Source organism: Danio aesculapii, chromosome 11 (assembly GCF_903798145.1).
Source record: "Danio aesculapii chromosome 11, fDanAes4.1, whole genome shotgun sequence".
NCBI lineage: Eukaryota > Metazoa > Chordata > Actinopteri > Cypriniformes > Danionidae > Danio > Danio aesculapii.
Window position 1 is genome coordinate 19597860 of NC_079445.1, and position 13657 is coordinate 19611516.

The 13657-nt window shown below is 37.0% G+C and overlaps 1 protein-coding gene across 1 annotated transcript; it reads right to left on the reverse strand.

Annotated features, from left to right (window-relative positions):
• Positions 1-487: 487 nt before the first annotated feature.
• Positions 488-13386, reverse strand: kbtbd8 (kelch repeat and BTB (POZ) domain containing 8). Its single transcript, XM_056468449.1, has 4 exons — positions 13334-13386; positions 11796-12003; positions 5514-6631; positions 488-3438 (listed from the first exon to the last, which is right to left on the reverse strand). Exons 1-4 carry the CDS (start codon positions 13347-13349, stop codon positions 2975-2977), a joined length of 1806 nt encoding a protein of 601 aa, XP_056324424.1. The 5' UTR covers positions 13350-13386; the 3' UTR covers positions 488-2974.
• Positions 13387-13657: the final 271 nt, after the last annotated feature.

Consider the following 13657-nt stretch of genomic DNA (forward strand, 5'->3'; position numbering starts at 1 on the left):
GCTGGAAAAAATTAAACGAAACAAACGTTGAGACACAATAACTTATACGAGGCCGACAACTTTTGGAAGTGTCAAGCGACGACAAATGGCTGTAAAATCACTGTATATTCTGTACAAGATTGTCAAAAAAGCAGCACCAAAAAACAAGATTTTTTCTCCATGTTTCAAGACTGGAAGATGAGGGGATGCAAAGAAATAAAAAGAGAGAGAAAGTGTTCGTTTGCAGAGTTGGCAAGCCCGTTTCTGAAATTTTTTTTTCAAGAATTTTCAGATAATTTCTCACAATTGTTTGATTTTTCTCATAAAAAAGACTCACAATTTTGAGAATATGTATCTTACAATTAATTCTCACAGAATTGTAAAGTCTAAAAGGCAATTTTGAGAAGAAGTAAATTGTGAAACTGACAATTAAATGTCAAAGTTTCGAGATGCCAAAGTTTTTTTTTTTTAAATCTTCTAAATTTATATTTTTCTTATTTTAGCATAACTGAGAGATTTAAACGTGTAATTCCAAGTTTGTACAAGGAAATTACACAAAGTTATATTTAGAGAAAATATTGATTTCAAGAAATCAATTTGAAATCTTTATACATTTAAGAAAAAAGTCTGAATTGTGAGATTTAATAGGGTGGTTCACCCCAAAATAAAAATGACCTTTATAGGACAAAAAGATGCTATTTTAAAGAATGCTGGTCACTGACACCCATTGCTTTAGATCACAGCTCTCAAACTCAATTCCTGGAGGGCGGCCGCTCTGCACAGTTTGCCTCCAACCCTAATCAATCACATCTGATCCAACTAATCAAGGTGTTCAAGACTACTAGACACTATCAGGTGTGTTTGATTAGGATTGGCGCAAAACTGTGCAGAGCTGCGGCCCTCCAGAATTTGAGTTTAAGATCTATGCTTTAAATCACATATGTTGGTGATCCTCCAGGAACGTGGTTGAGAAACACTGACGTCAAGCACAGGTGTCAAACTCAGTTCCTGGAGGGCCGCAGCTCTGCACAGTTTAGTTCCAACCCTAATTAAACAGCTGATCCAACTAATTGAGTCCTTCAGTTCTGTTTGAAACCTCCAGTTAAGTATGTTGAAGCAGGGTTGGAACTAAACTGTGCAGAGCTGCGGGCCTCCAGGAACGGTTTTGGATGTCCCTTTTGTCGGTCACACCCATTACAGTTCTTACAGTCTCTGCTAATGAGTTGATGATCTGAATAAGTGTGTTTGGTTAAGGAGACATGGTAAACGTGCAGAGCTGGTGGTCCTCCGGGACTGTGATTGAGAAACACTGCTTTACATAATAGAGAAAACCATTATGGAAGTCAATGAGTGCCATCTACCAGCATTTTTCAAAATATCTTCTTTTGTGTTTTAATTAAGAGTGAAAAAAATTACAGATTTTTCATTTTGGGGTGAACTACGCCTTTAAGCTTACCTTTGATTAAAAAAAATAGCAATTAGCTTTTTTTTTCTTTAAAGTTCAGTGACCAAACAAGCTTTAATAAAGAGGGCATGTGTGAGTGCTTTTATAGAACTAGATTCAGTAGCAAAACACACCTTTTCTAAAGTCAAAGCACCTTAGTGCAAACTGTATTGTAAGACTTTAAACAGGCTCGGCTCGCTCTATCACTGATGCCTGTGCTTTTGAAGTGAACAGGCACCATTACATCCCTGGATAGCAACACATCTGACTGAACATTAACCATCTCTGCCCTTGGTGGCAAAACGAAGGCCATTTTTTACTTTTTATTTCTGGAATTATTGTTGAAAAACCTCATCGCTTGAGTTTTCTAATGCACTTTATCTACGGAACCATGACAGAACACCTGTTATTGCTGCCATGACGTGCAGGCTAGGCCTTCCTTAAACACATTTTGGCATTTTGGAGGCATTTATATTCAAACTGCGCCAGTATGTCTCAGATATGAGGAGTCAATAAATGCCAGTGGAATGTGAGCATCCACATTTTGGCCGTCCCCTCTTTAACTTGCTCCATGTTCTCTCTCCTGATCTGAGCTGTTCTGTTGTTTTGGCCGTCGACAAATTGCCCGCTTTTGATTTCAGCTACAAATTAAGCTGGTATCCGTATTTTTTTTATCTCTTCTTCTCCAATATGGAGACTGAGTATAAACTTGTAACCTCACTAAAGATCTGGCTGGTGTTGCGAAATTGCAAAGATATAGATTTCAACATGGAAACTGGGCACATCATAAAACCAAACAAAAAATTCAAAACTGCTGTGATGTTTGTAGCACACGGGCTGACAAAGTAAATGAGAAGAGTATTTTAAAAATAAACAACAGCCACCTACGTGTACATGTTGGCAAACGAGTTATTTCCATTAATAATCGAAAATCTTTTAACTAAATTCTTAAGCAAACTCCAGAAAGTCTCTTAGTAGGTGGCATTGATCAACCTACGCATCTGCAAACCTGAAAGAAACGACAATTAAAAAACTCAGTATTCACACTAACAGTGAGCAAACTCGCTCATCATACCCGTATGAATATTTATAGCTTTATATATTTATGTTTTTCACCTATTTTACTTAAATTGTACTCGTCTGTTGACATACTGCTTGTCCTTAAGGACATCTACTGCTCACGTTCAGCCAAGCCAAAACAGCAACAGAAACTTTAGATAGAATGGAGCAAAAAATGACTCAACATCTGCCAAAAAGAGAGAAAACCCCCAAAGATAATTGCACTTATGATTCACTTTTGAAACTGTAAAACAAGCGATTGTGTGGGTGCTTTGCGCACAATTGTCAAACGTAAAATACTGCCTTTTTACTTTTTCGAACAGCACCCTCGAGTTTATTGATTGGAACCTTTAACGCTTTAAGACTTCCACTGCAGTTCTGCTATTGGGGACACAGACAGCACCATGTATTGAGCAGTACCACCATCCCATCCTCCAAAAATATTGATCTGCTGTCTCAAACAGCATGTCGTGATCTTCCCCTCCTCGCCGCTCATAGCACTTTCTGAAGACACTGAGGGTATAATTTGGCCACCACGCACTCGAAATGGCGGCCGAGGTCCCAGAGGCGGTCCGGCGTCTCATAGACCTTTGTCCAATGGTCGGCTTCGTCATCGTACTGGTAGAGCGAGTTCTTGCGGCTGGTGCGAAACACGTGTTCTTCTACCATGACCTGCGTAGCGCGAACGAAGAGATGCAACCTGCCCTGAAGCAGAAGCACCTTTATGTAGGGACTGGTTGCTTGGTCAAAGGGAAGGTCTCTTTTACGGCACCATGTATTCTGCTCGATGTCATACACCTCAACAGTGAACGTACGCTGGTGGTTCCTGCAAATGCCTGCTATGTAGTAGATGCAGTTTTTGTGCAGGGCGGCCAAACCTTGAGTTCGGGGAACGTTCATGGATGGTAAATGGCCCCAATAGTCTTTGCGAGGGTCGAAACAGAAAAAGTACTCTCCTGCGAAAGAGTAAACAAATGATCAATATCCAAAACCTGGTTACATTATATGTTACTAAGTACTATATAATTATAATATAGTGTGTTATATAAGTACTATATATGTATATTTTAATGTAGTGTTTTGTTTTGCTCAGCACCAAAATTAAATGAAAAATTCTGAATGAAAAATGAAATTTACAAACCAGTTTATATAGCATTTAAACAATTGATAAAGTCAAATGGAGATATTAATCATTTGAATTAATTTCTGCTGCTGTCTTCATTTAAGTCAACTGAAGTCTATTAATCTAATACTTTAGCTTTACTTAAAAAAAATTAACAAATAAAAACATATTTAATAGTTTTAGTTATAATGACACTTTTTTTACAATTGATTACACCAAACTTGTGTGATTTATAGAAATTACTATATGATTTGTACTTGTGCGTGTTTCAGTGTGCAATATTAATTTTAAATAAATTTAACAATTATTTTTTATATTAAAGTTTATTTTAGTTAACCATTATTTGGATATAATTTAAGCCTTCTTTTTAATATATACCTACACAAATTTAAGTTCCAGTTTTTTTGTTTCAGTTAACCATAATCTTGTATAGACACACACCAACAATCATTTAACAATAATTAGTAGTCGTATTTATATTTATTTTTAAACGATTTTTTAAAATGATTAAACCAAATTGGTATTATTGACCTTATTCCTCAATGCGAAAGTGCGCCCGTTTTCACGATTGTTTTAAAACTTCCAATTCAGTTGGCTATGGGACAAATGACTAGGAATATTAAACCGCAGAAAACAGTTAAAGTACTTGATCTGCAAACAAGTGTTTGCATGACTATACAGACAAAGCAGATTAATATAATAAGAAAATATCAGTTTGAAACATCAAACAGTATAACAAGCTGTTTTTAACATCTAAATTCAAATGGCTGCACCCACTCGTCCACAAAAAATAAGGTCAATATTTCATGTTGAAAAAAATGCACAAAAGCACACAGATCACTCTAAATGGGTGCTCCGTCAAACAGGAAAAAGTGCAAAAATATATTAAAAAGGCAGCAACACCAAAGCTCCAAAGAATACCAATTTATTAAAGTTGAAAAGGCTAACACAAAGCGTGTCACAACTGTCTGATGAAAAACCGGTGTGCTCGAAATGTTACATGCTTTGTGTTCGCTTTTTTTAGTTTAATGAATTTGTATTTTTTGGAGCTTTGGTGTTGCTGCCTTTTCTAATATATTAATTACATGTTGCCATTGTTTTACTAGTAAAGTATCACTGTGCTTGTTTTAGTGTGTAATGCTGATTTTAAATTAGGCATGGGCCGTTATAAGTTTCTGACAGTATGATAACCTTGGATAAAAAGATCACGGTTTCACTGTACCACGGTATTGTGATTACTGCTCTAAAATATATTCTTTTTAAATGTCTGGGTAAAAAAACAAAATGTTTATCCCCTTTGAACACAATATATTTTATTTTGAGGAACATTTCAAATATTTTGGAAACGTAAACATCAGGCTAAATAATTCAAATCAATCATTGATTTCTGCTGTGATTTCTTTACCATTTAGATGGCATATGTGGATATATTTTCTGCTAGACATACTGTTGTTCTAAAAAACTAAAAAAATTAATAAATAAACCTTACACATACCATAGGAACGGTATTACAGAAAATTTTTGCGGTTTTAAAATCTTGACCAAACCGCGGTCCCATGCCCATTTTAAATGAATCTTTATTTCATCATTTCAAATATCACAAGGCACAAAAGCCATAAAAAAAAAAAAGATTTAATCTGGGAAAACATCAGCTGCTGTTTACATTTTCCTTTCCAAATAAGCAATTTATCTGTTTAACTTTCTATGACATTTTCTGTTGCAAACTTTCAGCGCATCCCTAAGAGTAACTGCTACTCTAGCTCTTTACTGCTGATTTTGCTGAGAGAGGTTAACCCGCTTGACCTTATCATCCGAACAGAGCTAAAAGACACGACAGGCCAATGAATTACAAGGATATATGCGTTTGTACAGCCTGATTTCAGGTGACTCTGCAATAACCCCACTCACCTTGCAGCACATAGATGCGGTCCTTATACTCTATTGTGCTGTGAAACTCCATGGCCACCGGCATGGGGCTGACCGCTGTCCAGCAGTTGTCTCTGGCATCATAGCACTCCACGGACTTCAACGCATTACGTCCATCTCCCTCATACACTCGACCGCCCAGAGCGTAAAGTTTCCCACAGCAGTGCACTAGTCGGCAGCCGATGCGTGCCCGTAGCATTGGCGACCTTGGAAGCCATCTATTACCAGCGTGTTCGTACTGCCAAAAGTCGCTTTCTGCACGGTGGTCAATGCACACCTCGCTATTGCTCGGCCGATAGCCTCCAGCAATGAAGATGTCGTTCTCTGACGAGACCAAAATGCCAACCTCTCGGAGGTCATTGGGCGGCTTGCACAGCTTGTACACCTTCCCGGCGGCAATGTCCAGGCAAGGCACGGTCTGCTTCTTCCCTGAATGCTTGTGAGCAGCATCGAAGCAGATGATCATCTCAGATGCAGTCATACCAAGCCTTTGAGAGCAACCATTGGTGCCATTGAGCTGACTCTTATCCGAGGAATCCCTAGACAAGGCCAGAGCGAAGGCTGGAGGTATACGACTCAGAAAGGCCTCTTCCAACAGCGGCAAGCGGATACATTTGGCAAAAACCTCCGGTAGATCGGCTTCCCGACGCGAGCAATCATACTCCAACCAGTGCACAATGCTTTCATACACATGCTCCTCTTTCTCCACGTTCAGATCGTCGCTGTTAAGAATGCTGACCAGCTGATCTTTGGTCAGATGAAGGAACTCTTGCTCGCCCATTACGCATAGAAACTTCTTGCGGATGTAATCCTGTGAACGCTCTCGCAACTCCTGGTGACCGTAGGCATCTGCGAACATGAAGACCCCGATGCAGTTCTGAGGGTCCAAACGGCTGATCATAAACTGGGCACATTGGTCTTGGAGGGCTGGGATCTGGAAGATGCTGGCAGCCGTGAACAGGGCCTGCACGTTCGACTCTGTGAGAGTGACCCGTGAGGTGTAAGCATAGTCCAGAACCAAATGCATGGACTCTGACTCCACGCCAACGATCCGCACCTCCCGCTGACTGCTCTCTGTAAGGCCACTTGTGAACATGGATCTGGCAAAAGATAAAGTGCTATTAAAATGTGTTTTTATTTAATGAAAGTTTTTAAGTTGTGAGAGTTGTTGATTGCAATCCAATTTTTAACAGGAAAAAAAAATACTAAAGTTATTAGATGGGTTGACTAAGAGTGCTTAAACACATGTAAACGTAAAAACATTCACTGGTTTTTAATTGTCATATAAAGTTACCTGTGAAATGTTAGTTGCCATGCATTTTGTGGGAGAAAATTTGAGGTGATAAATTCTGACAATGATTCAGTTTTAAATTAAATCTGTCATTTACACACATGCAATTTGCTAACTCTGAACAACAGTTATGTCTAGGCCTGTCACAATAATCAATATATCGACTTATCACTCAATACATGGCTCAAAATGAACCTTTTTTCTTGGTAGCACCGGTGCTCCTAATTTAAAAAATGTAAGCGCACCAGACAAAATTTTGTCGCAATCATCAAAAATGATGAGCACAGTTACTACACGCTTTATATTTTCAGATTTATTGCATTTGAAATCAACACTAATCAAAACTAACAAATAAACAAAAATCTGCATGCGCTTACCGGCCCTGCACGCACTGCTTGACGTGAATGAGATTAACTGAATTAAAAATAATAACAACGGCTGTGTTCTTACGGGTGGTGTCTGATATTGCACAGATATCCAACATTAGATTAATCTCGGTGAATGCATGCTCTTTAGCGATGGTGAATGCGGTGTCAGTTGCAGAACTGACAGCATCGTGACAATTAAATGATAGATTAAATATCGATAGAACATCTTGTGCTTAAAATGTGTAGATTCAGTGGCAGACACTGTTACGTGAAAACTTCGTCCAACCAGCTTTACGGTGAATGTTTTAGTCATTTTCATGGCAGCCTTTAACCACTGGAAGTCTTTTGTCCACTTATCGAAAAATGTAAATGCTGGATTGACGTTCATTACATGATCACTAATCAGATGTGCTATTGTTTGTGACTTTAAGTGGTTTCTAAAACTAAATCTGTCAGTGTTGTTTTCATTCTCTTGTATCCAAACCTTTACATTTTCGCGGCTGTAGCTCCATGTCATCGGAAATGAGTGATTGACAGCTGATATTAACCAATCCATTCGCGTTCTGTTCTAGCGCAGTGGGCCAATAAGAAAAGCTTGAAGGCGGGACAAGCGTTGCGGGCTGTTTATTGCAGCAAGTTGACATTTCAACTGTTTTAAACCATTCCTGAGCGCTGCGTTTGGTGTTTTTAGGTGCAGATGCATAATGCATGAATGCCTCCTAAATCCGCGCATGTGGTGAACATTTTGCTGTGAAAACTGGTCACACGACAACAATTGTATGCACTCGCACAAATGCTCCCAAATATATTTTGAGGTCAAAAAAGATAAAATTTCAGGCGCATATGCGACCAAAACGGTCGCAATTTCAAGCCCTGCATGGACATGATCGCAATCATTTTTGATGAAGCAATATTTATCGCTTATACATAAAAACCAACTGACCCTTCGCTAAGCCCCGCCCTCCTTAGTTACTGTTGCTATGCCGGTCAAGCTTTCGTGCCTGGCACGGCTTTTACAATGTGTATGCGCCGGTGTCAGACATTGCCAGGGATTTAATGTCATTTTTGGCAAACAGGTGAGATATCTGAGAATGCCAGACTAAAAAGGACTGCAGTATGCATTACAGGGGTATATTCACGACATAATAGGCAACCGATTAGAGAATAATTTAATCAAAATTGAAGCTAGCTTAGCCTAGCCGCCTCATACGCTAACCATTCAACAGCTTCGCTCATGCTCAGCAGGAGTGGTGAAATTTAAAAATAATCTAATAACAAATTAAACCATGATTTCTCTATTTTTAGCCAAAAACCTGATAGGATTAATTGTTGTGCAATGAAAAATAGTGTGACTAACTGACGAGGAAACAAGCACGGACAGTGCTTCTACAGAATTCATTCATAGAAAGAACAGCCAGAAAGGTAAAACTGATGGATTTGTGCCGAATATTAGCATCATTGACCCATAACAATGTACAGTAAGTTACCAATTACTGTCAGTATGTTTGTGTGCTCTTTATAAATTAATGAAAAACAGCTGCTGGTAAAGTATATTGATCGCAAGTGCTCAGTTTGTGATCATATCTCGGCTTTGTTCTGTTGATTTGCAATTTCAAATATTCGTAGCTTGAAATACATGGAAATATGAAGTTCAGTAAAGTTAACAACAGATTCGCAGATTTGTATTTTCCGGATCAATAACTCATGGCATTATGACCTATCCGCTATTAGTATGACTAAGTTACTATGGCGAAGGCTTAAACGGAGCATTACTCATAATATAGAGCGAAAAAAAAAAAAAACACATCTGTGAAACATTTCCTGCTTTGTATTTTTGTAGGAAACACAGTTTAGATCTGTTTAGGGTAACTTAAGAGGTGTGAGTTATTGCCATCGATCTATCACTGAATGACAGTAATATCAAAACAAAACCAACTTGGCTCCGCTCCTTTAGCGCCCCTCACACAGCTTGATTCAGACTGGTATTTCTCCTCTTGTGTTTTTGGTTTTGAAAAGGGAGAAAATTCCACCATCCCGTCCAAACTTTAAGGATACCGGGTATCAGATTTGCACAATCCATATGCACAACACTTTGGTCTGTTTCCCTCGCTCGAAAGCTTGACAGAGCCCCTGCGCGTAGCAACAGTTGCTAAGCCACAATTGGAGGATGGCGGTTTTTGGGTTTGGCATAGCGAAGGGTCAATTCTAGCAACATTTTAGCTGATTGCACAACATCTCTATCTCTATTGGAGGTGTCAGTATGGTTAAAAATCTATAGTATTTACTATAAATTACTATAGTATATTTCATGTGGGTGCCTGACAATTAAAATTAGAGCTGGTAGCAGATATCGCAGCCTCTGTTAATTTTAACCTTGCACTTTTTTGTTTACATTTATTATTGTTTATTTGTTTAGGATGTGTGTTTTCATACTCTAGATTTCAGTGCCTAATTATTCATTTGTTAAAATGACTATAAATAAATTAAATATTTTTAAGAATAAACTTATGCGTTCTTTGGAAGAGTGCACATGCTATATGATGCCATGTCATTCTGGCATTATATGCTGAGGGGCACAAAAATGGTCAAAAATATCGTTAATCGCAATATATATTAGTGCAATATATCGAACAACAAAAAATAGATATTGTGATAAGCCGAGTTATGTGAGTGAAAAAAAAAATCTTAACACAGTCAATTTTAACTACATGAAGTGTAAGAAAAGATGGACCAATCGTTCAAGATTTGTAGCTGCATTGGAATGTTTACTGTTAATGACATGTTTACCGTTTCAAAATATTTTAAATGTTTTTTCAGGGTATATACAGGAATCAGAGAGTAAACTTCAATTCCTTTTAAGAGCTTTTTAAAAACTCTTTCCACATTTTAAGACCTCATCGCCACTTTAGGTCTGAACCGTTAACATAGGTGACATTTTAAATATATTCACTAAATACTGATTGTAAGAAACTATTCCTAAACTAAAACATTATTCATATGCTTCATAAAAAAGTTAATCCAGAAGGTGTCGCCTATAGAACAGCAGAAATAATGGTGCTGCCTAGGTTATTGCAGTAAACAAAGCGGTGTGACATCAAATATAGCAGAATTTTATTGATTTCATAAACTACACAGCATCTCAAAATTTAGCATACACCTATAAATTACACAACTGTATAATCAAAAATAATGAAAAATGTAATACTTTGTAACAGCATTTAAGACTTTTAAGGGCCTTAAATTTCTCTAAATTGATTTATCAGACTTTAATACGTTTTAAGACCCTGTGGACACCCTGTTCTTAAAATAAAAATATATTGTGTCAAATGGGGAATATTTTTTTTTGTTTTTTTACCAAATAAAAATATATATATATATTTAAGAGCAGCAATCGAAACACAGTGAAACTGTGATATTTTTGTCCAAGGTTATCATATGGTCAGAATCTCATACCTGCCCATGCCTAGTCTAGTGTGACCTGGGCTTTAGCGACGCATATCTCTCAGAGATATGATACGTTTCTACTATTGATTCTACTTTTATGCCATATTGCGAAATTAACTACTGCCAATGTCCTTTACTATCATCAATTCGCAAAATACTAGTGTCTTTATTCAGGGTCCATATAGAAATAGGTATTTTCTTCCTAAAAAAAAATGGCAGTCCAAAGCTTTTTAAGATATGAGCAATTCCAGCGTCATGGATGTGACATTTGCAGTAAAAACTCAAAATATTAATTCACATAGATGAGTTATCTGTTTAAATTTTCCAAAACAACGAACGACAGAGTTATGGGATCAGAAAATTATCAATCTTTAAACAATTTTTATATTTTAAATAAGGAAAATAAACATGTGTTATGGATGTGACCAAAAAAGTCTGTGAGTTTACAGTATACAACATACTTTGTAGAAATTCTATAAATTAAACTGCACAACCCAAAAGAAACAATGCTAAGCAAAAGGATAAGGGTTGGACTTTATATTAAATTTTAGCATTTATGAGGAAAACATTGACTATATTTGAGTATTTTTACAGTACTGTAAAATGGAAGCCTACACGAAAATCTTAGAAAAGGTTTCGCTATTTTGGTAAATTTTGCTTAATTCTTATGGCAAGGTTGATATTTGTATGGAATTGCTCATTTAATACATAGGAATTGATAATACAAGAGACTTTTTCAATATCACTATCAATTAAAAAAAAAGGAAATTAGTGGCTTGCATTTTGGTTAATGTACTTACATTAAAACCTGTTTAGTATTTGTTACTATTAAATTGTTTATATTGTTTTCAGATGGCAATGCTTAACTAAATTCATTATTGTTCCTATCATGCCAGTGTTAAAATGTACACGACCATGACAAAAAAAAGGTTGTTTTGAATCTTGAGTAATTTAATTAAATTAGTTGCCAGCTTCATTTTTAAGTTCATTTTTAAGCTTTCAAAAGTCAGTAGGAAATAAAATGTGCAGTAACAAGACAAAATGAGTGAATATAAAAACACTGACTTGTCTAATAAGTTTAACCATTTAATATGTGTATATAAAACATTTTAAAATTGAATACATATTAGCTTAGAGGTGTGTGATCAGTGAAGCTGCTACCTGAAATAAGGACTGATGGCAGCAAGAACATTTCTGTGACAAGAGAATGTCTTCCCATGGTCCACTTCCACGACAATGTCAGTCAGCTGAGCTTCGTCGTACAAGGCTTTAAGCTGCTGGAGGATGTTACAGGCATGCAGGGCATCTACCCCGTTGTAGCTTGTGCTTGCTGGAGTTCCATTCTGTACTTGTAACAGCTTTCCTACGTCTATGAGACAAAAATGCAGAGACAGCTGAGATGATGCAATGAAATTCAAGTATGACTTATTTAGCCCCTCGGTTTACATCCATTTCTCAATTTTATAGGTACACAATATGAGAGACTTTTAAGTTGGTTTTGGATTTGAAATAAAATCAGCGATCGAAGCCTCAGTTTCAGTGCAAATCCTTCTAAATTTCTCTAAGTCAGTTTTACTTTCTCTCACCCACTTTTTAATGAGATGATATCGCTGCATTTTAATTAGTCCTTGATTTTATAGAGGTAAAGTTGGTTTTACATTCACACATTCATTCAGAGATAACTTGTGACACACTCCCTATATTGTTTACCACGGCACTTTGAATATTCAGTCTGAAATAACCTGCAATTGTGACTTAAACAACATCAACACTGTTTATTTGACTGTGAACAATGTTGAACAATGTTTGATAGTTATTGGCTGCTAATATGATTTCGCTAATTAGAGTTTGCAAATAATACTTTTTTGAATTTATATTTTTAAGTAGAAAATCTGAATGTGCAAATATAAAACCAACTTTACCTCTATCTTGATTTTAACTAAAGCCAGAGACTGAAACACTGAGTTTCAATCTTAATCAATTACTTAAAACTTCAGTTAAGAGTATTTAGTAATCAAATCAGTTTCTGTACAATAAGCCAGTGTCATCCAAGTTAACTAAAAAGTTACTAGAGACAAAAGATGTTTTTTTCATAAACTAAATAACTAACCAACATCAAACTCCAAATGCTATTTAGTGTACAACTAGGTATGAGCAAAAAAAATAATGTTTTAAGAGTATTGCCTTTGACAGCCACTTACATTTAACTCTCTTTAATTAATCTGATCGAAGACGTGTGCTTAGTTACTACGAGTAAGCGAGTCTCGGTGCTTAACTTATTAGCTGTGCTAATCCAGGTGCTGTTTTACCGGTTAGCACAACATCAGGCTAGTCCGGTCTCGAGTCATTCAAACCTTGGCCAGGACTCTTTCATAACAGGAAATAAACAATGACAACGAATTAAAAATTACGAAAGGACACAGACACACGACGATTAATGTAGTTGAGTGAGTTCTATCATAAACCCGCGAGTAAACAAGCGAGTGTTTACATACACTCTCGCCGAGCTAGTCACGCTAGCCGCTACCTCTCCGTACTTTTCTGCCTATATACAAACAACAACAGGAGATTACCGTATATATGAACAACCCGTTATACTCAATCGCACTCAGTCAAAGCTAATTACTATTAGAGATAAATAATGCGTAAACCGGCTAGAAAACTGTTGCAAATAAGTTTGGATTTTGAAGAGATCTAACCTCCACTGGCAGCCATTCTCCCCAATCTGTTTCACGGCGACTGGGAAAACGTCACTAATGGAATGGAGCCCCGGAAACAGGCATCAGCCAATCAGCTTCGCCCAATGTTGGCAACAGCCAATACGGCTTCGAGGCCGTCTGTTTTAGCAAAATAGTTCAAAGCAGAGTTTATATTCCCTCAGGAGCGGCGGTGCCTGGGTTTGTGAGCAACCATATGAATATGTTTTGAAGATAAAATGTATATATGTTAATAAATCATAGACAGGGGGTACATTATTCATGAGTTAAGGGTCCAAATGTAAATACAGAATATATGGGTCAGGA

Coding starts and splice junctions, on each gene's coding strand:
- kbtbd8 (XM_056468449.1), bottom strand. Junction 6,632..11,795: donor GCCATCAGTCCTTATTTCAG/GTAGCAGCTTCA, acceptor ATCTTTTGCCAG/ATCCATGTTCACAAGTGGCC. Junction 3,439..5,513: donor CCGCATCTATGTGCTGCAAG/GTGAGTGGGGTT, acceptor ACTCTTTCGCAG/GAGAGTACTTTTTCTGTTTC.